This window comes from Engraulis encrasicolus, chromosome 13 (genome assembly GCF_034702125.1).
Source record: "Engraulis encrasicolus isolate BLACKSEA-1 chromosome 13, IST_EnEncr_1.0, whole genome shotgun sequence".
Taxonomy (NCBI): Eukaryota; Metazoa; Chordata; class Actinopteri; order Clupeiformes; family Engraulidae; genus Engraulis; species Engraulis encrasicolus.
The window spans coordinates 53,985,347-54,008,938 of NC_085869.1; the positions used below are offsets into that span (position 1 = coordinate 53,985,347).

A 23,592-nucleotide genomic window follows, 5' to 3' on the forward strand; every position below is an offset into this window, starting at 1 on the left:
ACAGACAGACAGACAGACAGACAGACAGACAGACAGACACACACACACACACACACACTATCCATCATTTGCATGTGACATCAAACGTTCTAGTGGACGGCCACTGGCAGGGTTGCCAGATGAGGCTGATGATTTCCAGCCCAAAAAATGCTCAAAACCCGCCTAGAAGCACCAAATCCCGCCCAATTCTATTGATTTCTATGGCAAAAATTGGGCTGGTTTTTCTGCTAAATGCCATTTTTACCCGCACAAGGCCATCCTAAGCAGCCCAATTGGGCGGGAAGCAGCCCAATCTGGCAACACTGGCCACTGGACGGCAAGAGGACGGCAGAGTGCAGCATTAATGAATGGATTCCTATGCTGCCCTACTAAGGCAAAAGACAGTAACTCACCAGAGTGTGAAACTGAGAAAAATTATGTTAAATTTTTTTGAAAAGAAATGAATGTCACCACAATCTGGTTATAGCCACAAAGCTGTAATTTTCACAGTTTATAGTGTATGCCTGCCTACATCTATTCATAAAAAATAATTTTACAAACAGTTGACCTTTGACCCTTTTTTGGAAGTTACTGTGTTCTGCCTTAGCATGGCCCCCGGAATGATAGTTAGTCATACTAAGGCAAAAGACAGTAACTTCCATTTTAAATCTGAATAATAAGCAACAAATACAAGTTTCACATATAATTTAAGCAGTATACACACTATTACAGTTATTATGACAAAATGTTTATTAACATATACATTGTTAATAATTATAATATAATAATAATAATAATAATAAATGGGTTTTGTGTGTGTATTTGTATTTCATACTACCTCAAATAGTAGTTACACACATTTCCTATCAGGCTGATCATATTTCATAATATTATAGTTTCATTTTAAAAAAAAAAATTATTATTATTTACATGCCTGAAATTTAAAGAAGGAGTTTTAACTGTTAACAGATGAACAGTAACTGAAGTTACTGTGTTCTGCCTCAGTTTGGAACATCAGAGTTCCAGAATTCTGCAGGTCCAGAGCAGAAGGCTCTTCAGCAGTAACTGAAGTTACTGTGTTCTGCCTTAGTTTACCCAAAGGATTTTCAACTTGTTTTACTTTGCATCTTATTTTACCCTCAAAACAACTGATTTCAAACTGCATGTTTGTTCACATGATAAAACTGATGCTTATTATTGCAAATATGACAAAAACTCATTTTTGAAAAATTTGAAGTTACTGCCTTTTGCCTTAGCAGGGCAGTATGGGACTCGCAACGTTTAGTAACTCATAACGTAACTTGGATCACCGATAAACTAAACACCGTAAACACCCATTGGGCTGTTTGTTACAAAAACAGATAGGGTTACAAACCAGGCGTGACTTTCCATTGGATCTCAAAATAAAACGAGAAAGCTGAGGTGAATCGCGGCAACCAACTGGAAAACCATCAAACTAGCCTACTCGAGTAGCCTGGATGAGCACCACGGTAAGTTTCTCATTTGCCATCCTTTATATCATCATTTGTCTCTTAATTCGTGAACGCTAGTTAATTTAAGTCTAATGTGCAATTTCAGTGGCTTTTTTATGCGAGGTCAATGTAAGATGCTTTCCATGATTAACGTTAGCAGCATCATTACGCTATGATGGGCGTATGCTAAGATATTGCAGGCTGTAACGTAAACACGGGATTCATAAAGCTCTTGGTGAAATAGCAAGGCTATGCCGTTCATACTGTTGAGGTTCAAATGTAAAAATAAACCATGTGTACATCTCTAGCGCTGATTTCCCAAGTAGCTTAGGCCTACTCTCCAGCATGATGCTGTCATGAAATGCCACCCTACCTTATCCATGCTGGCCTATGACATGCATAGGCCCACCAGTCTTGGTGTTGTCCTTGTCAATAATATACAGTGCACCACTTTGTTGTGTTGTCATCCAAATTGCCTGCCCTCTGAAATCACACACATCAGAGGCTTAATGGTTTGGGAAGTGGTATTAAGATTGGAGGGTTGCGGGTTCAAATCCCATCCTACACCTCATCCAGGCTGAAGTACCCTTGAGCAAGGCACCAAGCCCCATGCTGCAGGGACAGTTAACAATTCACTGTGAGTAACAAAGTTGCTTTGGAGAAGTGTCAGCTAAGTGTTATCTTTCTGTTTCTCCAGATGAGAAGAGCGATGATCTGATGTCATGACACATTGGATGTATGGAAGAGCCAGAGGTCCAGCACACCAAGCCAAGTTTAGCCGATTTCAACCTATCACACCAACTCAATGTAGTAATCAGTTCATTCAATGGCTCAAAGACTTTATTTTTAGACACAAAGTACAAATACATTTCAAGGTTATGTAGGTGATGGGAAGGGATATCTATTCTGGGGTGGACATGTACAATAGACGTGCAAGTACTTATTGGTTGAACTAGGCCTGTAATAGTCAACCCATTGATGCTGGATGCTGTGAACACGTTGTATTGACCTAGGTGCCTGGAGCGACACAGCATTCAGGCATGACATATTAGATTTTTTTAGATAAAAAATGTGGTTAGAGCTGAATTAACATGTTCTAATGCAAGAGGATGGTCTTGGCTTTTAAAACTCATTTCATGTCTGTATATGTATATTCAGAGACTTATTTAGTTATTTGGGGTTTTTTTTATAGGATGAGGGCACCTTTCTTAAAAAGGGTATAGGCAATTGGCTGGCATTTTTTGCAGGTGCCGGCTAAAATGGGTTAATATTATTTACATACAGCACTATCCCCATACCAGTATACCCATGTCACCTGAGATAAACATTTAGTGGAGACAATATAATTAGTTAGACTAGACTGAAGATTGACAGGCGGTCATGGGTAAGTGGTTAGAGTGTCAGCCTTGTATCCCAAAGGTTGCCGGTTGGACTCCCGACCCACCAGGTTGGTGGGGGGAGTTAATTAATCAGTGCTCTCCCCCATCCTCCTCCATGACAGAGAGTGCGTCTTAATATGCGACCTTGCCTCCTCCACTTGCGCTTGTCTCCTCGTCCTGCCTCCTGGCCCCTCCTCCGTGGAGAAAACGATAAAGTTTCCCAGCTGTCAGCCTAGCCACAACAACTTTTGAGGGACTGTTTTTCATTCACCATCCCAATTGCAAATGAGAAAAAGACTGCACAATTGAGCTTTTGCAAGATATTGAAATATAATGATGTTGTCCGTGATGTCATCATGACGAGAAGCAAGTGGAGGAGGCAAGGTCCCATATTAAGACGCACTCTGAGATACCCTGAGAATGGTACCGCCGCACTTGGGGCGCCATTGGGGACTGCCCCCTTGCACGGGTGAAGCATAAATGCAATTTCGTGCAGTGAACACTTGTGTGCTGTGTCACAATGTCAATGGGAGTTGGAGTTTCCCAGTTGGGCTTTCACTTCACGTTCACAGAAAATGTTCTACGTTGTTGTATTAGTACAATAAAATAAGCAAAACATGTCTGGATGGACTTCATCATTTCAGTTATTTATTATCACAACTACTCACTATCAATGACAACCAGGGCTCACCAGCCAACCAGCCATATGCTGGGAAAATTAAGTTTTGCTGGTAGAAAAGAAAAAACATACTTGGCACTTTGACCCATTATTTAATGTACCGGAGATTAACATACTAGCCATTTTGGCTACTAGTGATTAAAAAAGTTAATTTAGAGCTCTGCTGAAAACTCCAACAACTGGTACAGGTGATCAGTGCATCAGGGGAGGAATGTAAGGGTAGGCCCGATGGATGAGGGGACCAGCATCACTGATGGTGAGGTCCTGGTGCTGCTGCAAAGCCCAAGCGAAAGAAGCCTCTCTGGACACCTCTTCACGTTGGCTCCCCCATCTAATTAAAAAAAAGAAAAGACAAACATGCTATTTAAATGAATCTAGCCATGCATTGTAATGTACTGGTACAGTACTGAATAATTAAGTCCCTTGGCAATATTGTCTGAATTAAAATGTGATGTAAAATGTCAGAAAATAACAGTCATCCCAACTTACTAGTCATGTATTTACCTGTGCTGCTGGGATGCAATTCTTGGACGTCATCCTGGCCACCATGACTCATGGTTTTAGTTTGGGTGCTGACCACCTGACTGATGAACCTGCAATTACAAAACAATAAAAATAAAAGATAAATAACAGGTTTGTTGTGCTTATCTTTCTCTTGTGAAGGTCATATTATCAAATGATTTATTTAATCAAATCAAAATTATTTAATAAAGTAGGCCTATGTAACCGACATTCTGTCCTATGTGTTTCTACATGTGCAATGTAATGCAACACCGATTTGAAACATTGAAGTATGTCAAGTCAGCTTTTATTGTCACTTTCTTCATATGGTCATACAAGGGAAACGAAATTACGTTTTTTCTGTACCATGCCAGGACATAGACAGGACTGACAATTTACAGACAGACAGAAAGTGCAATACAGGACAGGTAACAGTGATGGACTGGTAACATAAGTGGTCAATAATAATAGGCCTACAGTACAAATGAACATATTGGACATGTAAACAGAAGATAAGATATAGAAATATATTTTACAATAGCCTACATTGTGCAGACGTGGCTGAAACAACAATGAAATCCACTTGGATGAAACGAAACGAGTGAATCCAAGTTAACCTACAAGATACATCTGAGATGAAAATATATGCTATTCAAAACACCACTTTGCGAAATGCCTGACACAAAATGTACCGTGCGTCTTGTAGCAAGTTAGGTTAGCAGCATTATCTTACCTGTGCCATGCCACGAAGAAGAGGATGCCATCCGCGGCAAGTATGTCTGGCTGCGGACTGTAGCGCCATATCCCTCTCTATATCCCTGTCGGCCATCTTGGCCCAGGCATCCCATCCATGTCCCTGTCGGCCATCTTGGCCCAGGCAGTCAATGCAATCATGTTGTACGGTTCAAAAAAACATACCCCTGTCGGCCATCTCGACTAAGAATCGTTAAAACTACCATGGGACATTTATTGATGCTTTTAACTGACGGGTATTGTATTGCAGAATTTTAAGAGTCTGTTAAAATCCACTAATCAGCAAAATAGGCCTACTTAAACATTAATATTTTACTTTTTTTAAATCATGACAAGTTTAGTGTACACAAGTCCTACAATGTACAGTCATTAAAATTCACGGCAAAGAACCTTAATTAATGAGTATTATTGTTGCACTTACCTTTGATTAATCACATAGGCTGTATGTTAAACAAAGATAACCCAAATATAAACATAAAATGCATCTTTCTTTGATTTAAACTTGTCATGATAAAAAGGCCACCCAAACATCCACAACTCCCGATAGGCCTACTTCTAGCAGATATTACTGTTTAAAGACTTAGCCAAATGGAAAAGACAAGGGAAGGCCAAAGTAGCCTATGTTTTCAATTGGTTCAATTTAATCAAATTTGTTTATTAGACAAACACAGCTTCAAATCCACCGAAGACGGACCAGGACAATCAAACAAAATCAACACAAAAATAAACTTTTAATTAAAATATGAATAATTACATATGTGCAGACATTTAACTATGTGCACTCTCAGCCTCTGAAGCATCTTATTTGTTAAGATAAAAATGCCATCCAAACACAATACTAAATGAAAATAATTGAAGTATAAACGTGTACATAAATAAAACATTTACTACACATTTCCAAGAGTGGCTGCTATTCTGATATCATCCAGGAAGACCGTAATGGTGAGATTATAAAAGAACATTTTCTCAACTGGAGTTGTGTTGGAGTGTGTGGGAGAGTCAAAGGAAATGTTGGGAGTGTGTGTGTGCGTGTGTGTGTTTGTTTGTGTATGAGTGTTAGCCATTATAAATCGAATACAAATCCACAGGCTCAACTAGCTTATTAGGTACTTATCTAAACACTGTTGCACTGAAATGCTGACAATATTTTGATAATAACAATTAATTCGCCTCCCATCTTTGTTTCAGTTGGCCAAGTGGTTGCTTACCGCAACACCACTAGGTGTACACAAGTTCATTGCACTGCCAGACACAGACCTTGATACCAAAACTTTAGGGAATGTGTGACTGTTAGGGTGGGCACACGTTGCCAGTACGGCTAGGTTTTGCGTGTCCTGGCACTCCTTCGAGAAGTCCTCCATGTCCTCTTGTATTTCGAAGTCGAACACAAAGGGCTCCATGTCCACCTCCACTTCTCTACCCGTCCTTTTAACCCTTATTGGTCAGCAGTCACTGCACAGCCTGGTGGAGGTCCGTCAACAGCAGGAGCTCATTCTAAAACAAAACAATTCAGGAATCATGTGTGAATTGTAGACACATACTGTGTCTCAGAGGGCACACTTGTGGACCTCAGGCACTAGGTTTCAGTGTGTATGGCAGATTGCAGGGACCTCAAACTCAGGCCCGGGGGGCAAATCTGGCCCGCTCAGTCCTTTTATTCGGCCCACAAGGTCATTTCAAATGTGCATTACAGTTGGCCCACACACCATTAATGTATAGTATGAACATGAAATTTGGTGTCACAGGAATATAAGTGGGCACAGGCCAATGGAACAGTTCACACTAATATGCAGCACAATATGTGCAGTAGTGGAATGCATTGCCACTGCCCTTACAATTCGATTACGATTCAGGAGGGTGAAGTTTCGTTTCAAATCGATTCAGTCTGATTCTATGATGCATTGTAATGCATTACATTTCTACTGAAAGCAACGCACATTTTTATCGGTTATGAGGCAGTACAAGCACTGAACAACATTTTATTGGCTGCTCTGTGTCCTGTAATTCTCCAGTTTTCAATGCTTTGAAGTGCTTTAATTTAATGTAAAGTTCATTTACTCCGGAAATGCCCACGGAAGTAATTGAAACATTAAAAAATATGCTGCATCAATTTGAGCATTTGCTGAATAGATTATTGAATTGGCCTGCCCCGCTTTGCCTAATCGATTATTGTTGACATTACTAATGTGCAGGCACATTTGAAATGTCATATATGGGTAAAGAGTGTGTGTGAAATTTAAGTGCATACACACCGAATTTGGCCCTCAGGCAATTTGAGTTTGACACCCCTGGCATATTGGTTATGCATTGAAACATTGTTCTCGAAGTGCATAAGTGCGCCATCTGAGACACAGCGATACTGTATAACACGTCACACTCAACACACACACCACCTGGCCGCTAAACAAGCACACCAAGTTGTATTAAAATGTGTTGGTTGGGCCCCAAAGTGTCCCATTTCACGTGAAATTACCCCAAAAACCATTATATTTTCTTTAAAATCACTTGAATGATTGTGGGTTGCACTCATGAAATATCAACTCATCTCTGTTTATGCTAATGGATATATTCTGCCATTGAGTTAGATATGTAATGTTTACCTTTAACCTCTTTCTTCTGAATATAATTAGGTAACATTTTTCAGGTGTTACTGCTTAAATCTTACATGACTGGTATGCATACTTTTTCAATACATTGATCACTTGGTTGCATTACTCCTTCATACTATGCAAATGCTGCAACTGATCACCTTGATCTTGTGATTGTTTTGTGTGAGGGCTGGGCAGAGTGGCAGGCTGGCTGTGGAGAGAGGATTAAAAAAAGAGAGAAAAAGTTAAAGACGCGATGGAAATGTCCAATCGTCATTGTGACACAGCACACATTGAAATGGCATTAATGCTGCAGCCCAGTTGGTGCCTCAGGGGAGCATTGCAGCAGAATGGTACCATGAACAGGGTGGGAAATGGGGAGAATAATAATTGTTAATAATCATCCTCTCCAATTTGGCAGGTTGGGAATAGAACTGACAACATTCAGGGTACAAATCTGACTCTAACTTACCCATGACTATTTATCCTTTAGTCCAAGTAATTAAAGGACCAGTTTAGTCAATTTCAACATGCAGTTGTAATGCCCACACTACCCTGGAGGACTTGTCAGTACCTGAGGTTTTTTTTCTTCTTCATTGAAACGTCAAATAAGAAACACTACACACCTGGTCAGGCGCAAAAAGCACATCAGTGGGATTCGCAAGGCACTCTCGTCTAGTCCTGAAAAGGCAATGATACAAGAAAAGTATACAAGAAAATGCTTAAGACATACTCCAACAACAGTATATGTGCAGTAGTGGAATGCATTGGCACTACCCTTACAATTCGATTACGATTCAGGAGGTAACATTTCATTTCAAATCGATTCAGTCCGATTGTACGATGCATTACATTTCTACTGAAAGCAACGCACATTTTTATCCGTCATGAGGCAGTACAAGCAGTCAGACACTGAACAACATTTTATTGGCTGCTTTGTGTCCTGCAATCCTCCAGTTTGCAATGCTTTGAAGTGCTTTAAATTAATGTAAAGTTAATTTACTCCGGAAATGCCCACGGAAGTAATTGAAACATTACAAAATATGCCGCATCAATTTGGGCATTTTCCCAATCGATTATTGTGGACATCACTAATGTGCAGGCACATTTGTAATGTCATATATGGGTAAAGAAGGTGTATGAAATCGAAGTGCATACACACCGAATTTGGCCCTCAGGCAATGACTTTGACACCCCTGGCACCCCATATTGGTTATGCACTGAAACATTGTGCTCAAGGTGCATAGGTGCGCCATCTGAGACACAGCGATTCTGTATAACACGTTACACTGAATTACTATTAATAAGTATAAGGGCCAAATGGAGTTTGGTATGCATACTTTTTCAATACATTGATCACTTGGTTGCATTACTCCCTCATACTATGCAAATGCTGCAACTGATCACCTTGATCTTGTGATGTATTTGGGTGAGGGCTGGGAAGGGTGGCAGGCTGGCTGCGGAGAGAGGATTAGAAAAAGAGAGAAAAAAATGTAAAGACACGATGGAAAAGTCCAATCGTCATTATGACACCGCACACATTGAAATGACATTAATGCTGCAGCCCAGTTGGTGCCCAAGGGGAGCATTGCAGCAGAATGGTACCATGCGCATGGTGGGGAATGGGGAGAGCACTTGTTAATAATCACCCTCTCCAATTTAGCTGTTAATCGAACTGACAACACTCAGGGTACAAATCTGACTCTAACTTACCCATGACTGTTTATCCTTTAGTCTAAGTAATTAAGAATTAAATAATCTTATTTGTGGTTAGGATGTGCATGGGTTTAAGAAAGAATGACATATATTTTATTTTATGGGTAAGCCCATCTTATTCAGGTGTTAGTCTCACACCAGAAGTGTGGACTGGTTATGGAGATGTTATGGGAATATACATGTTGTGCAGTTGGGTGGCATCTTTAGCATGGTAGTCATTTCACTTCATACATAAATAAATACATGCAGAATATAAAATAAAATAATTACCAGACAGTCTTACAAAGTTCCTCCACTGTATTACCAGGCAATGAATGAGGAATAATCATGTCAAGCCTCACTGCAGTGGTTTCTGTAAATAAATGTGTTAATAGATTTATACTGTGATGACAAGAAAATACTAGGAATGACAGGTTTGACATGACAACCTAAGACCAGGTTAGGCAGCATAAGCAAGGTTCTCTCATCACGTTTAAACGAGTGTCTCACATCACGAAAGAGTGAAGCTAGCCCTTCTCCCTCCCAGCGTGTTTATCAGATGGTGTATTTTTCATTTCGTGCACTCTCGTCTACTCCTGAAAAAGCAATGATCCAAGGAAACGCTTGGACATACTCCAACAACAGTCAACAAAAAACGGAGCCACAAGTTGCTAATCAGCTTAGCTACCTCTTTAGCACTCTGTACAAATATGCATGACGGTTCTGTTGTATTAACGTGTCCGCATTATTAGTGCCCATATACTAAAAATGATCGAAAAACAGCCATTAGTGTTGATATGTGACATTTAAAGCACCGTTGACTGGCTATGATTTGTCGTTCACCCATGAGCTAGCTAGATTATTTAGCTTTCAAGGCCGACTTTCACTAGTTCTAATTCAAGTGCAATTGAGAACGACAGTTACCGACGATTAAACTATAATCTGCCCTTAACAAGTTTATCAGTCCCCAGCAGGTTGTTGTGCACCACGTACCAATAAATATCATAAAGTTAGTCAACTTACATGTCTTCACGTTCTCACAAGACGCCTTCTTTGAAATTTCTTCTCCAAACTCAAACTGATGGTTTTGCTGAGTAAGCATTCTTCAGATTTCTAGAGTGATTTACTTACTTTTTACGTGCCTAAAGACACGTTTAACAGCCAAAACAAGTTATTTATGTATACATTTTACAACCCCCTAGTCCCTATGTCTTTTTTCTGTAAAAATGTACTAATGCACCGGCGGCCGTTGTAATGTGACTATGGCCGACAGGGATATGAGCGCGGGCCGCGGGGGAGAGGGAGGAGGGGGGAGAGAGATATCCCGCTGCAGTCCGCAGCGAGACCCTACTCCTCCGCGGTGCCCAGCCACCAATGAAGAAACGGTGCATAAAGGTGCTAGTATTTTGCCAATGCAGAGGTTTGGTTTAAGTTCACAACTTAACTGAAGAAAATAAACACGGGATAAAAAAAATACATCGCAGGCAGAGTAAGTTCATGGCTGGAAGCAAGCAACAACTTTCTCTTCTTCCCCCAGTTTCCCGTACCACCCGTCCCGGTTATGCCACCTAGTGGAGCAGAATACATTTGAATAAATCTATGATTTGAACACATCCACAGTGGCCAACATAGCCTGATAACGCCAGGTACATATCCCGTTTAAAAAAAATACAAGCACTGCGTGTTTCTTTGGTATTTTATGGTCAAAGTTGTCTTCGTCTGCATAATTCCTATGTACGAATGTGTACTTCTGCCGTCCAGCAAAAACGATTACGTAATATTGTGACGTCAATGCAAATGATGGATACATGGGAGTGATTCTCTAATTCGCCTACACTTTTAAGTCCGTGGATTTTATTTGGCAATTCCACTAACTATTAACTGCATCCAATGATGTTTTGGACATTAGAAAACATTTATCTTTCATATAATACAGAAAGTGTTGACATAGCATTATTTCCCTCAGCAAGAATGAATATTTAATACTGGTTTTGGGCGTTTTCATGCCGTCCTGTTTTCCCAATGTCAGATTCAGTCTTCATATTAGCATGTAAAGAAACTTGTTTTGCCCAAGACGATTGCAAATGTTGATTCACAGTAATCATCACAATATGACAAAACTGTCAGAAAGACCACTGTCCTTTCCATTATACATGAAATTTGCCATTTTGTGTGTGTCCACGAAAACTGTGTTAACCGTGTCACGGTCTGAAACCTCCTCCATAAATCAGTAATGGTTTGGTCTTAGGCCATACGAATAACATCACGTGATGTCATAACCTCTTTGGCAGGATACGGGAAGACTTTTTGGTAAATTTTGAGCTCCATCCTTCCATAATTTAATCCATTCTTTTTAATGTTCTCATAGCGGGAAAATTGCCTGTCAACTGTGTTATCAACATATTCATAAGAATCTGAATTAGAAATCACATGTAGAAAAACACAGATAAAGCATACAGATACGTGAATTGATTAAGGTGTTGTGGTGGAACTTCTGAGGTCCTCAGTTAGCACAACACCATAAAAATGGCTGAAATGTCAACGGTGTTACCGTCAATGGTGTTACAATTAAGTATGACAGTCAGGGTTGCCAGATGAGGCTGATGATTTCCAGCTCAAAAAATGATCAAAATCCGCCCTAAAAACCCGCCCAATTCTATTGATTTATATGGCAGTGGGAAGGTTTTTCTGATAGATGCCATTTTTACCCGCACACGGCCATCCTAAGCAGCCCAATTGGGCGGGAACCAGCCCAATCTGGCAACACTGATGACAGTTGAGGAGGAGTATGTTTTTTCCAATTTATATCCATATTGACAGACAAACAAACAAAATAATTTGTGTTCTAGGGAGATGGGTTTGTCTGCTCTGTTTTTTTCTCCTAAAAAAGTGCCGACTTGTTCCCCTGCACTGTTGACCGTAACACAGTTGAGTAACACCGTTGACTGTTTTGAAAGTGTTTTTGCGCTATTGATCCCTTATGTGTTGGAAAAATCCTATGAACATACACTAGGGATTAACTCTGGAGAAGGAAGTCTTGTGTAAGGAGGGTGACTATATTCAAATCAGACGTTACAGGGATTTATGATGAAAAATGTGTCAGTCTGTATCACAGTGACTCATAAAATCCTACTTATGAAGCTCAACAATCACATTTTCTATATCAGTTGCACAGATTAATGACAACATTACTGCTAAGGGACATAAGCACTTTCAAACATATATTGTTTCAACTCTGTAGTATTTTTATATATGTTTGAAATGACATAGTATTTGTCCATAACACTGTTGACAAAATAATTAAGCAAATGTTCGCTTTCATTTGAGTATTTATCAAATGATTTAAGATTAAGCTTGGCAATTTGTTTGTTTGGAAACTTAAATATATACACTATGTAAACATCTAGGTCATTTAGTTGAAAAAAAAATACTGATAATTGACATTTTGCTTTTGCCAAAAGCGTAGGGGAATCGTAGAATCACTCATATACATCCTCTCATCCGCCCTCTCTATCTCTCCCTTCACGCCTCTCTCCGTCTATGCAAGTTTCTCTTTCAGTCTTTCTCTCTATCTCTCCCTTTCTGTCTGTGTACAGTTCGTCTCTCTCTCCCTCTCATCTGGCGTCTGTTTGCATCATACCACCCCATAGCTCTCTCTTTTTGTCTCTCTGTCTGTCTGTGTATGTCTCTCTTGCTCTTTCTATTTCTCTCTCTCTCCCTCTGCTTGTCTGTGTGTGTATCTGTCTCCCACTGTAACTCTACCACTCTCTTTGGGGTCATCCCTATGTTCCCCGGGTCCTATGTTCCCCTCTACCAGGGAACATAGGACCCTTTTTTCAAAAAAGGGTTCTATGTTCCCCACTGCTTCAAAGTAGACTGCTGCCACACGGCAAAGTGCAGGTTGCTGTTGCAACTGTGACAGGTTAGGTTTAGGGATAGTTTTGGTCAGGGCACAAATTGAAAACTCAGAAACATTGCATTACGACAGGTTAGGTTTAGGGATGGTTTTGGGAAGGGCACAATTTGAAAACTTGGAAACATAGGCATACAATGCTTTTTAGAAAAAGGGTCCTATATGTTCCCCGCTCCCATACAAAGACAGGGGAACATAGGACCCGGGGATCATAAGTACGCTCCCCTCTCTATGTATCTCTCATCCCTCTCTCATTCTCTCTTACTGTCTTTCAATCCCTGTTCACACACACACACACACACACACACACACACACACGCGCGCGCTCTCTCTCTCTCTCTCTCTCTCTCTCTCTTTGCAGAGTTCTTGTCACAAAACAAAATAACCCACAAAAACAAAAACAATCTGCATTTGCATGCCCCCCATTATAGTGCCACTTAGTGAGCATTATACTTAAACACCTGTGCTCAATACATCTGTTCTGTTCTGTTCCGTGGCATCCTTTTGCCTCCTCCCGGGTGCTTCTTGCCTCCTTATTAAATGTTTCCTGCAGCTATCAGAATCAGAGTTCCCTCGCTCACTCCCTGACTCACTCATTCACTCGCTCGCTCGCTCACTCACTCACTCACTCACTCACTCACTCACTCACTCACTCGCTCGCTCGCTCGCTCGCTCGCTCGCTCACTCACTCACTCACTCACTCACTCACTCACTCACTCGCTCACTCACTCACTCGCTTCTTTCCTGTGCGTGCGGTTGCCGAGCGCTGTTGGTATTTGTTTTTATTTATTTCTCTTTCTCTTGTTTTTTTTTCTTCTGTATTCATTCCCGGCTGATGGAAAACAATATGAGCAGAGTAATAGGCCATTCAGAGGTCATCCTCAGTAGCACGCAGTGCTCTGGGCCACCTCTGAGAAGGCAGGCGAGCGAGGGAGGAAGAGAGGAAGAGAGGAAGAGAGAGAGATACAGTACAGCATGCAGCGGCCCACGCAGCTGCATGAGCGAAAGGGTGTGTGTGTGTGTGTGTGTGTGTGTGTGTGTGTGTGTGTGTGTGTGTGTGTGTGTGTGTGTGTGTGTGTGTGTGTGTGTATGTGTGTACGCCGTCGCACACACTGATTTGATAGATGCTGATTTTATTACCCTACAATCATTACCATAACTTTTTGGCACCCGCGGTGACATTTGTTATCAAAACCACATTTCGGGCGGCGCCCTGGCGCATTCCTCACGCGCGGGCAAATCTGTTTTGCCACGTGCAGTCGCGATCCATCAGCCTAATTTAAAAGAGCTCAAGTGCAGGCCTTTGCCACCAGCGACAGCCTGTTATTGAATGAGAGGACGATGCCTCATCCCCACCTGTCACAGGCACAGCTAATGGCCTTGAGGGAGGGAGGAAGTGGCACCGGGGAGCTGCAAGCGAGCGGAGAGGGGAGGCGAAGCGGAGCGACAGAGCGGCAGGCAGGCAGTGCAGGCGGAGCAGGAGAAGGAGAGGAGAAGAAGAAAGGCAGTGGGTGAGCAGAGGAAAGGAGAGGAAAGATGAGAGAGAGAAGAGGAGCTGCGAGCAGGGAGGCGAGCGCCATGCACGGAGGCAGCTCGAAGCAGAGCGACAGAGCGGCAGGTAGACAAACAGGCAGGCAGGCAGGCAGGTGGAGCAGAAGGGAGAAGGAGAGGAGGAGAAGAAAGGCAGTGGGTGAGCAGAGGAAAGGAGAGGAAAGATGAGAGAGACAGAGAGAAGAGGAGAGGACGTGAAGGGGTGCTGGGAGTGCTACGGAGGCGGTGCAAAGTGGAGCGGCAGGCAAGCAGTTGGAGCAGAGAAGGGGTGAAAGAGGAGAAAGGAGAGGAGAGGAGAGGAGAGGAGAGGAGAGGAGAGGAGAGGAGAGGAGAGGAAAAGAGTAAAGGGGAGAGGAGAGATAGAGAGAGAGAAGCCGTGCATGGAGGCAGCTCCGAGTGGGAGAAGCAAGCAAGCAGGCAGGCAAAGCAGAGAGGTGAGGAGAGGAGAAAAGAGGAGATGAGATGAAGAGAGGAGAGGTGGTGGAGGGGAGGGGAGCCAGGAACCAAGCGCCATGAAGGCAGCTCAAAGAGCAGCAGGCAGGTAGGCAGGTGGAGTTGGTGGGGAGAGGAGAGGAGAGGTGTAGAGAAATTGAGAGAGAAGAGGAGAGGAGAGGAGAGTAAAGGTGGAGGGGAGCCGGGAGCTGGGTGAGCCAAGTGATTTGGAGGCAAAAGACTCCAACGTGGCAGCTCAAAGCAGAACGGTAAGCAGAGAGGCAGGGAGGGTGTTAGAGAAGAGGAAAGGAGAGGAGAGGAGAGATGGAGCAGGAGAAAAGATAAAGTGAGAGGGAGAGGAGAAGAGGAGAGAAGAGAGAGAGTGGCGGAGAGGTGAGTTGAGAAGGATATAATATAGGAGAAGAGACGAGAGGGAGGGAGTGAGAGAGGAGAGAAGAGTAAGAGAAAGTAAATAGGAAAGAAAGGGAAGCACAAAGAAGAAGAGAGATGCAGTGAGTTAGAGGGGGAGAGAGGGGAGATTGGGAGGGGAGAGGAGAGGGAATTAGAGGAGAGCGGGACAGAAAGGAAAGATAGTAAGAGAACACGTGAAAGCAGAGGAAAGAAGGGGAAAGGAGAAGGAGAGAGAGCGGGAGTGACAGCAAGAGAGAGAGAGAGAGAGATGCAGGAAGAGGAGAGGACAAGACAGAAAATAGAGGAGCAAGAAAGCCACGGTGGAGTCAGGTGTCAGCTACTTTCAGAATTGAACTTTGAGTCGCTACCCAAATTACTGCCGGAGCTCCGTAATTGGCGATCAGGGAAGCTGACAAGGGGGGACAAAGGGGTCAGTTGTCCCAGGCCCTGGGAGAAGGGGGGCCCAGAATTGGGTCGTTATTACATTGCATGTATTGGGTGAGGGGGCCCTTTCAGATGACTTTGTCCCGTGCCCAGCCAAAGCTGTCAGTGGCCCTGCTGGCGATTACTGCGAGAATGGCAGGCAGCATTGCAAGGGGCTACTCATTGGAAAGAGAAAACACAAAAAATGAAATATATTTTAAAAAGTTATCTCAAAGGCAAAAAAATAACTTCTCTCTCCACTTGTGGCTGGCTCATCTGACACAGGTAGTGAGTCACCATCACGCCTATATCAGCTCCAACAAGAAAGCACATTTTTTTTGGTGCCCAGACAATAGCTGTGACATACTCAACCGTCCTCATAGCAGCAGGAGCGGCACAATTTCAGGCTGTGTGGGAGAAGGCAGCTTGCCAGACAGTCCAGGAGATATTACTTTAATAAGTGTTGTGATTTTTTGCGGCTCCTTTCTCTTTCCCTTTCTCTACTAACTCACTGCCATACATACTGTGTGGACAAGACACCCAAAGCTTACGCACACACACACACACACACACACACACACACACACACACACACACACACACACACACACACACGCGCGCGCGCGCGCGCGCGCGCGCGCACACACACACACACACACACACACACACACACACACACACACACACACACACACACACACACACACACACACACACACACACACACACAGCCACAGATTGTCTAACACACACACACACACACACACACACACACACACACACACACACACACACACACACACACACACACACACACACACACACACACACACACACTGAGCGAAGCTGTTTGGGGATTGGGACCAGCCAGGAGTGGCGAGGATGTCAGCAGTCGTCTCCTCTCTCTATTCCCACTGCTCTGCTGGCCACATGGGTGTCTGTTCCTGTTGTCCCCGGCGACTCCAAGGAGAAGGGAAGTCAGGCTGGAGCTTGTCAGGCAGAGCCTCTGCCAGAGAGTGTAGGATATAGGATAGGATAAGTGGTGGGGCTCTCAGTCAGTCAACACACACTGCAACACACACATAGGCCTACACCCACACCCACACAAAAGCACGCACAAGTGCCATAATCGATGCAGCATATTTTGTCAAGTTTCAATTACTTCTGTGGATATTTCCGGAGCAGTAGATGTTAAATTAAATGAAAGCACTTCGAAGCATTGAAAACTGTAAGACTAATACAGAAAACAGCCAATAAAATGCCGTTCAGTGTCTGACTGCTTGTATTGCCTCATCATGACTGATGAAAAATTTGCTTTGCTTTCAGTAGAAATGTTATGCATTGCAATGCATCGTAGACTCGAATCGCTACCTCCCGAATCGTTATCGAATTGAATCGTGAGCAGTGCCACTGTAACTAACTCTCTCTCTCTCTCTCTCTCTCTCTCTCTCTCTCTCTCTCTCTCTCTCTCTCTCTCTCTCGACAGTTTAAATGTTTGAATTAAATTTTGCTATGGAAATATTAACTCAGTTCCAATTTTCCTGATGCTGTCATACATGTAACATCAGATTAAAACAAAATAGCTCTTCATTTGGTTAAGCTACTGGTCTTTTTTTTAGACAATTACTGTTGTTATTGTGTTTGTCGTCATTAGAAAGTGTTTGTTTTGTGCTTTGTTTTCTATCGTATGCTAATCTTGAGGTTGAGATCAGATCTCTGATGATTGTATCTCTCTCTCCTGACATCAATTAGAGCAAATGATATGCAATTATTCGCCTTTGTGAATTTAACAGGGTTTAAAAATAGTTCTTTCTCCCCACAGACTTATGCAGCCACTGCAACGACAACAATGGAACAGATAATAGCAATAAGAGGCGTTAATTTATTTCTAGCGGGCAGTTGAAAACGGTCCCATAAGTCGCAAGGGCACTCGCCACGAGACTGCAAGAAAATTACTGGCCTAATGGCACATTTAGCCACTAACTTCATTAATGATCAAAAGCAAAGGACTCCATACAAACCTCTTCCATCAACACTAATAAGGGCTGTCCAGGGTTGCATTCCAATATGCAACCTTGCGTCCTTCACTCGACCTCGTACCAGGAAGTAAGACGTCGTGATGACATCACTGGCAACAGCATTATATTTCAATATCTCGCAAAAGCTCAATTGTAAAGTCATTTTCTCATTTGCAAACTGGATGGTGAATGAAGAATAGTCCTCCAAAATTGTTTTGGCAAGGCTGACAGCGGGGAAACTGTATTGTTTTCTCCACCCAGACGGGGCCAGGAGGCGGGCTGAGGCCATAAGCACAAGTGGAGGACGCAAGGTTGCATATTGGAAAGCACACCCTGTGTAATAATAATAATAATAATAATAATAATAATAATAATAATAATAATTGTATTTGTATAGCACTGTATCATACAAGGCATGTAACTCAAAGTGCTTAACAAATGGGAAAAAGCATCATTGTTAGAGATGGATTTAAAAGGAGAGGTATAGAGGAGAGGCAGAAATAGCAGGAAGGCAGAGGAAGAAGAGTTAGATAGAGATTGTAGAGTCATAAGGTCAACGTAGGTTAGGACCAGGATTCTTAGATGCGTAAGGTCCATAGTGGCTGGGCCTAGCATAAGTCATAGATAGTCACACAGAGATTGGGCACTCAGATGCGGCCCCTGGTGGCATCAGGGGTGAGGAAAAACTCCCTTTCGCTTGAATCATAGTTTGTAGGGGGAAAAAAAGCTCAGTGAGGTCTGAGAAAAAAAAAACCCTATAGTCAGGAAGAAACCTCAGGCAGAGACCAGCGGCCACCTAGGGGAGCCCCCTGCCAGGGCTGGTTGTGAGCAGTAAGGACGCTGCGGCAGCTGGGACACTATGACGCCTTGGCAGCTAGGAGTTGGCAAGGATGAAGAGGTGGGTCTTCAGCTGCTTCTTGAAGGAGTCGACGGAGCTGGCTGATCGGATCTCGATAGGGAGGGCGTTCCATCTCTTGGGCGCATAGCAAATGAACGCGGCGTCGCCAATCTTCTTTTGCGGGGGGTGGGGGTCCTTAGCAGCTTGGCATCAGTGGACCTGAGAGCTCGAGCAGGGGCATAAAAAGAGAGCATGTCAGAGATATAACTAGGGGCAAGTCCATTTAATGCTTTAAATACTGTCAGCAGAATCTTAAAGTCGATTCTGTATGAGACAGGTAACCAGTGCAGGTCTGCCAAGACAGGAGTGATGTGCTCTCTCATTCTGGTTCTTGTTAGGATTCTTGCCGCAGAATTTTGAATGAGTTGCAATTTGTCAATTAATTTTTTGGGAGACCAGAGAAGAGAGCATTACAGTAGTCTAGCCTACTGGTGACAAAGGCATGAATAAGTTTCTCAGCGTCTTGTCGGGGGGGCATGCCGCACGCTTTGTTGACATTTCTAAGATGGAAAAAAGCAGATTTTGTTATCTTGTTGATGTAAGGCTCAAAGCTCAAATCCGAGTCTATGACCACACCTAGGCTAGTAACCTTATCTTTAATGTGCATGCTTAGGTCACCTAGGCTTGAGGGACGGCCAGCCATGGAAATAAGAGTTCAGCCAATCCCATTGACCTTAATGTTCCAGTTTTTACACATGGCTATTCATGGAGCCTTTGACACACTGACATAGTTCCACTAGTTCCAGGAACACAGAAAGTGTGGTAAATGTAAATGTAATTCGTATCATCTTTGCTTGTTATGAAGTGGTTCTGTGTCTCTAGCGAACAGAAGGCCATTGCCAACTATTTCAATGTATGCGAATCACATCACCAACTGACTCCCGCTTGTCAAAACTCTGAATTTCATACCTCTCGGGACCCCATGTGTTTTATATGCTATTGCAGTGACCTGAGGCAGGTCAAAACCAAAACTAGGGGCTTGCAAGGACAGTGTGTTTTAGGGGGATAAAATCAACAACTGTTATGTTGTGAACTCAACGGAACTGAAGGAATCCAGACAGGCAAGCACACAGGAATTTAGGCAATAAGCCACGAGAGGCCGTGGGTTATGCTCGAATGCAGAAAGTAAACTCCCTGTTCCTGCCAGTTCAATGAACCAGCTGACCCCTATCAATGATGTAATTAGTGAACCTGTGAAGCTGTTATCACCTGTGAGCAATAGGCAATGGCAGGACTTTCATTTTTACATGACATTTAGTAGACGCTTTTATCTAAAGTGACTCATAAAGTTGACTTTCTCAACACAGTCCATCTGTCGCTACATGTTGAAAGCCTTTGTAAGCTTCACTTAATTCTACCTAGAGATCTCAGCCCAGTTTATCTACTCTTTGTCAAAAACAGTAAGCAGTTCCTGGACACTGATCATTTTAACCTGACCCAGGAAAAGGAATTCAGAAAAAAAACTTTCTCACAACCAGTGTGACAGGTGATTGCTACAGGCAAGAGATTGATGGAATGCTAATTGAATTAATCATCCTGTAGGTGATGGTAATAGACCAGATGATGTCTAATCAGTTATAAAACCAAGAAGAAGAGGGAGAAGGAAGGTCACAAGACAGGTCACAAGAAGCTGTTTTTGATGATTCATTGGTTTAATATATTAATATTTACTCGTGTTCTACAATATAAAATGTCAGCCCAGCTGCTGAAAAAAGAGAGGAAGGAAGAAGAATTTGGTGACTACCTATATGGTCCTCTTCAGACAAATGAGCAGGTGGAGGAAGTAGTTAGCTTTAAAACTGAAAAGGATGTGCCATCAACCATTACACACCAAGAATTTGAGATAATACCTGTGATTATTAAAAAAGAAGAGGAGGAAGATGATGGCTTTAGTCCTGCAACAGGTAGGTCATGTGGTTAGTCAATTTCATTTCCAAAGCACACATTCACTCTACGTGCACTATTAGAGTTTACAAAGGCAGTTTAGTTACTGGTTTTAATTCTAGTACCACTGAATAGAAAAAAAACAACTCCATGTGAGGGATGGGGGAGGGACACCAGTGTTGACAAATCATTTCTGCTGTAAGTATGTGGGTCATTGTATTTTAAGTGCTTACAAATGAAAAACACTGACATCTTGAAGTTGTAATGGTGTGAAATATTAATGATCAGCTTGAGGGCTGAAGTGAATTGTTGCTTCTGAAGGAGTTAAGTGTCTGCCACTGTTTTTTTCCCCAAATATTTATGTTTTAGCATTGAGAAGCTGTTTACACGTAGGCCTATACAGATATTTTGAAAATGCTTTGGTGTACTCGTAGAGTTTTCGAATACTGATTTTCAAAACTCTGGATTTAAATATATTCCAGCTAAAAGGCTAAAACGCCCCTGTCGCAATGGAGTTTTTATTTTTATCCATAAACGGATGAAAATAAAAACTATATTTAAAAACCAGTACCAGACTAGCCCCCTAGTTGCATTTGGTTTGCTCTGTTTCATCTATGAGGTCTTCCAACTACATGAAATCACCCTGAAGCATGTGGTGCCATATTGAAGGAACACAAGGGCAATGAACAATACACTAAACACATTTTTTCAAACATTCCTTATTTATGTCATGGCAGGCATCAATCCAAGAATCCAGCCTATCAGAAGTTGGGATATGAAGGAAAGAGGAGACATGGAGAGACACTTGACACTGCCCTCCAAGCACAGGAAGCATTCACTGGACAGGAAGACCTATAAATGCACCCAGTGCTCTACAACCTTTCCCTCATCTTCAAAACTTGTGCATCACCAAAGAACACAGCACAACATCGGGCCCCATAAGTGTGGCGAATGCGGGAAGCTGTTCAGATATAGTTCGGAACTCAAACGACATACCACAACACACACAGGAAAAAAGTCATCTTCAAAACTTGTGCATCACCAAAAAACACATCACGACAACAGGCCCCATAAGTGTGGTGAATGCGGGAAGCTGTTCAGATATAGTTCGGAACTCAAACGACATACCACAACACACACAAGAAAAAAGTCATCTTCAAAACTTGTGCATCACCAAAGAACACCGCACAACATCGGGCCCCATAAGTGTGGCGAATGCGGGAAGCTGTTCAGATATAGTTCGGAACTCAAACGACATACCACAATACACACAGGAAAAAAGTCATCTTCAAAACTTGTGCATCACCAAAAAACACATCACGACAACAGGCCCCATAAGTGTGGCGAATGCGGGAAGCTGTTCAGATATAGTTCGGAACTCAAACGACATACCACAACACACACAAGAAAAAAGTCATCTTCAAAACTTGTGCATCACCAAAGAACACCGCACAACATCGAGCCCCATAAGTGTGGCGAATGCGGGAAGCTGTTCAGATATAGTTCGGAACTCAAACGACATACCACAACACACACAGGAAAAAAGTCATCTTCAAAACTTGTGCATCACCAAAAAACACATCACGACAACAGGCCCCATAAGTGTGGCGAATGCGGAAAGCTGTTTAGATATAGTTCGGAGCTCAAACGACATACCACAACACACACAGGAAAAAAGCCATTTCAATGTTTTCAATGTGGGAAAAGCTTCAGTCGCAAAGGTTGTCTCAAGACACATGAGATGATCCATTCTGGGGAAAAGCCATTTGAGTGTTCCAGCTGTGGAAAATGTTTTATTCAAAAGGTGGAACTCAAGAGGCACCAGGGGACCATTCCATCAACGGCGGTAACCCCAAATCCGAGCTCAAGTCGGTAAACTAAGCTATTTTTAGACAGAGATCCGTTCCATCAGCCTTGCTAACCTGAAACTCAGCTGAGTTGCCACGGTAATTTATGCTCCAACGTTAACCTGGTAGCTCCCAGGTTTAACACCAGGCTAAATTAATCAGTGTTGCATAAAACATGAACCTGGAAACAGCTGTCACAACGGGCACGTTCCGCATCATTTTACGAGATCAAAGCGAACCAGTCACTCTATTTTAATAGTCTATGATGTGATAATGCCAGTAAAAACTACAATAGTTACCATTGTCTTTCATTTCGCGGGTTTTATGATAATCTGCACATTTTTAAAAACATTTATAGTGTTGATTTACTAACACAATATCGGACAATTCCTCCATAATACTGAAGACATGAATGGCACAGTGGGCAGGTGCGCTGCGTAATAAGTGGTCGTCCCGGGTTCAAGTCCTGCGTGGCGACATGTTAGAAATAAAAACTTTATAACATATTTTTGCCTATTCTCTCCTTTGATGTCCCTTTGTGGCTTCATTTGATGTCAAGCACTAGGTCTACCAATAGGCCTAGGTCTACCTTAAATGTAGACCTTTGCTATTTTCAACATAGGCAATAAAAAAACGTCTTCACAACCACCTTGCAGATGCCTACGCTTGGAGTTTGTATTGCAATGATTCAATTATCTCTGCCTAACGTTTTACCTAGTCTTGCCTGCTATCATAAAATAAATTCTTCTGAAAGATAAAATTAAAACAACTTAGATGATGCAATTGTAGCAGAGTGGAGTTTCCTAAGATTTCAGACCTTTACTTGATTAGGTTTTAAAAGGTGACTACGCCAGTCTCGTTAACGGGTGAGACAACCCAGGTGTTAATACACAATTTTCCCCCGACAGGTTCTGGATGAGGAACGAGGACACAGCTGTTAATACATATGATTCTCTTTATTTTCTCCTTGCACATCAAGTCTTTCTTTAAAAAGGGTGCAGGTAGGCAGGTAGGAGGACAAGTACAGTTCACTAGATATTCACACACAAGCTTCCACAAGGTAGTAGGCGATGGTTATGTGTAAACCAGAAGGCTGAGGCCTGATGCCACCGAGAAGGCCAAGCTTAATATATATATTTAAATGAACAATCGCAACACTGTGAACTACA

General features: G+C 42.5%; 1 protein-coding gene and 2 long non-coding RNA genes across 4 annotated transcripts; 2 read left to right on the forward strand and 1 right to left on the reverse strand.

Moving 5' to 3' along the window:
• Nucleotides 1–1,263: 1,263 nt before the first annotated feature.
• LOC134461394 (uncharacterized) lies at nucleotides 1,264–3,450 on the forward strand. The gene is made up of 2 exons (XR_010037272.1): nucleotides 1,264–1,469; nucleotides 2,149–3,450. It is a non-coding gene; the product is annotated as an uncharacterized LOC134461394 (long non-coding RNA).
• A 1,334-nt stretch (nucleotides 3,451–4,784) lies between these two features.
• On the reverse strand, nucleotides 4,785–10,301 carry LOC134461395 (uncharacterized). Of its 2 annotated transcripts, none has more exons than XR_010037273.1 (6): nucleotides 10,070–10,301; nucleotides 9,338–9,419; nucleotides 8,759–8,808; nucleotides 7,978–8,032; nucleotides 7,513–7,562; nucleotides 4,785–6,257 (listed from the first exon to the last, which is right to left on the reverse strand). It is a non-coding gene; the product is annotated as an uncharacterized LOC134461395 (long non-coding RNA). The 2 variants fall into 2 exon arrangements; XR_010037274.1 differs by having other exon boundaries at nucleotides 8,692–8,808.
• A 10,005-nt stretch (nucleotides 10,302–20,306) lies between these two features.
• Nucleotides 20,307–23,364, forward strand: LOC134460595 (zinc finger protein 3 homolog). Its single transcript, XM_063212971.1, has 3 exons — nucleotides 20,307–20,596; nucleotides 21,314–22,419; nucleotides 23,332–23,364. The coding sequence occupies exons 1-3, from the start codon at nucleotides 20,332–20,334 to the stop codon at nucleotides 23,362–23,364; spliced, it is 1,404 nt and encodes a 467-aa protein (XP_063069041.1). The 5' UTR covers nucleotides 20,307–20,331.
• Nucleotides 23,365–23,592: the final 228 nt, after the last annotated feature.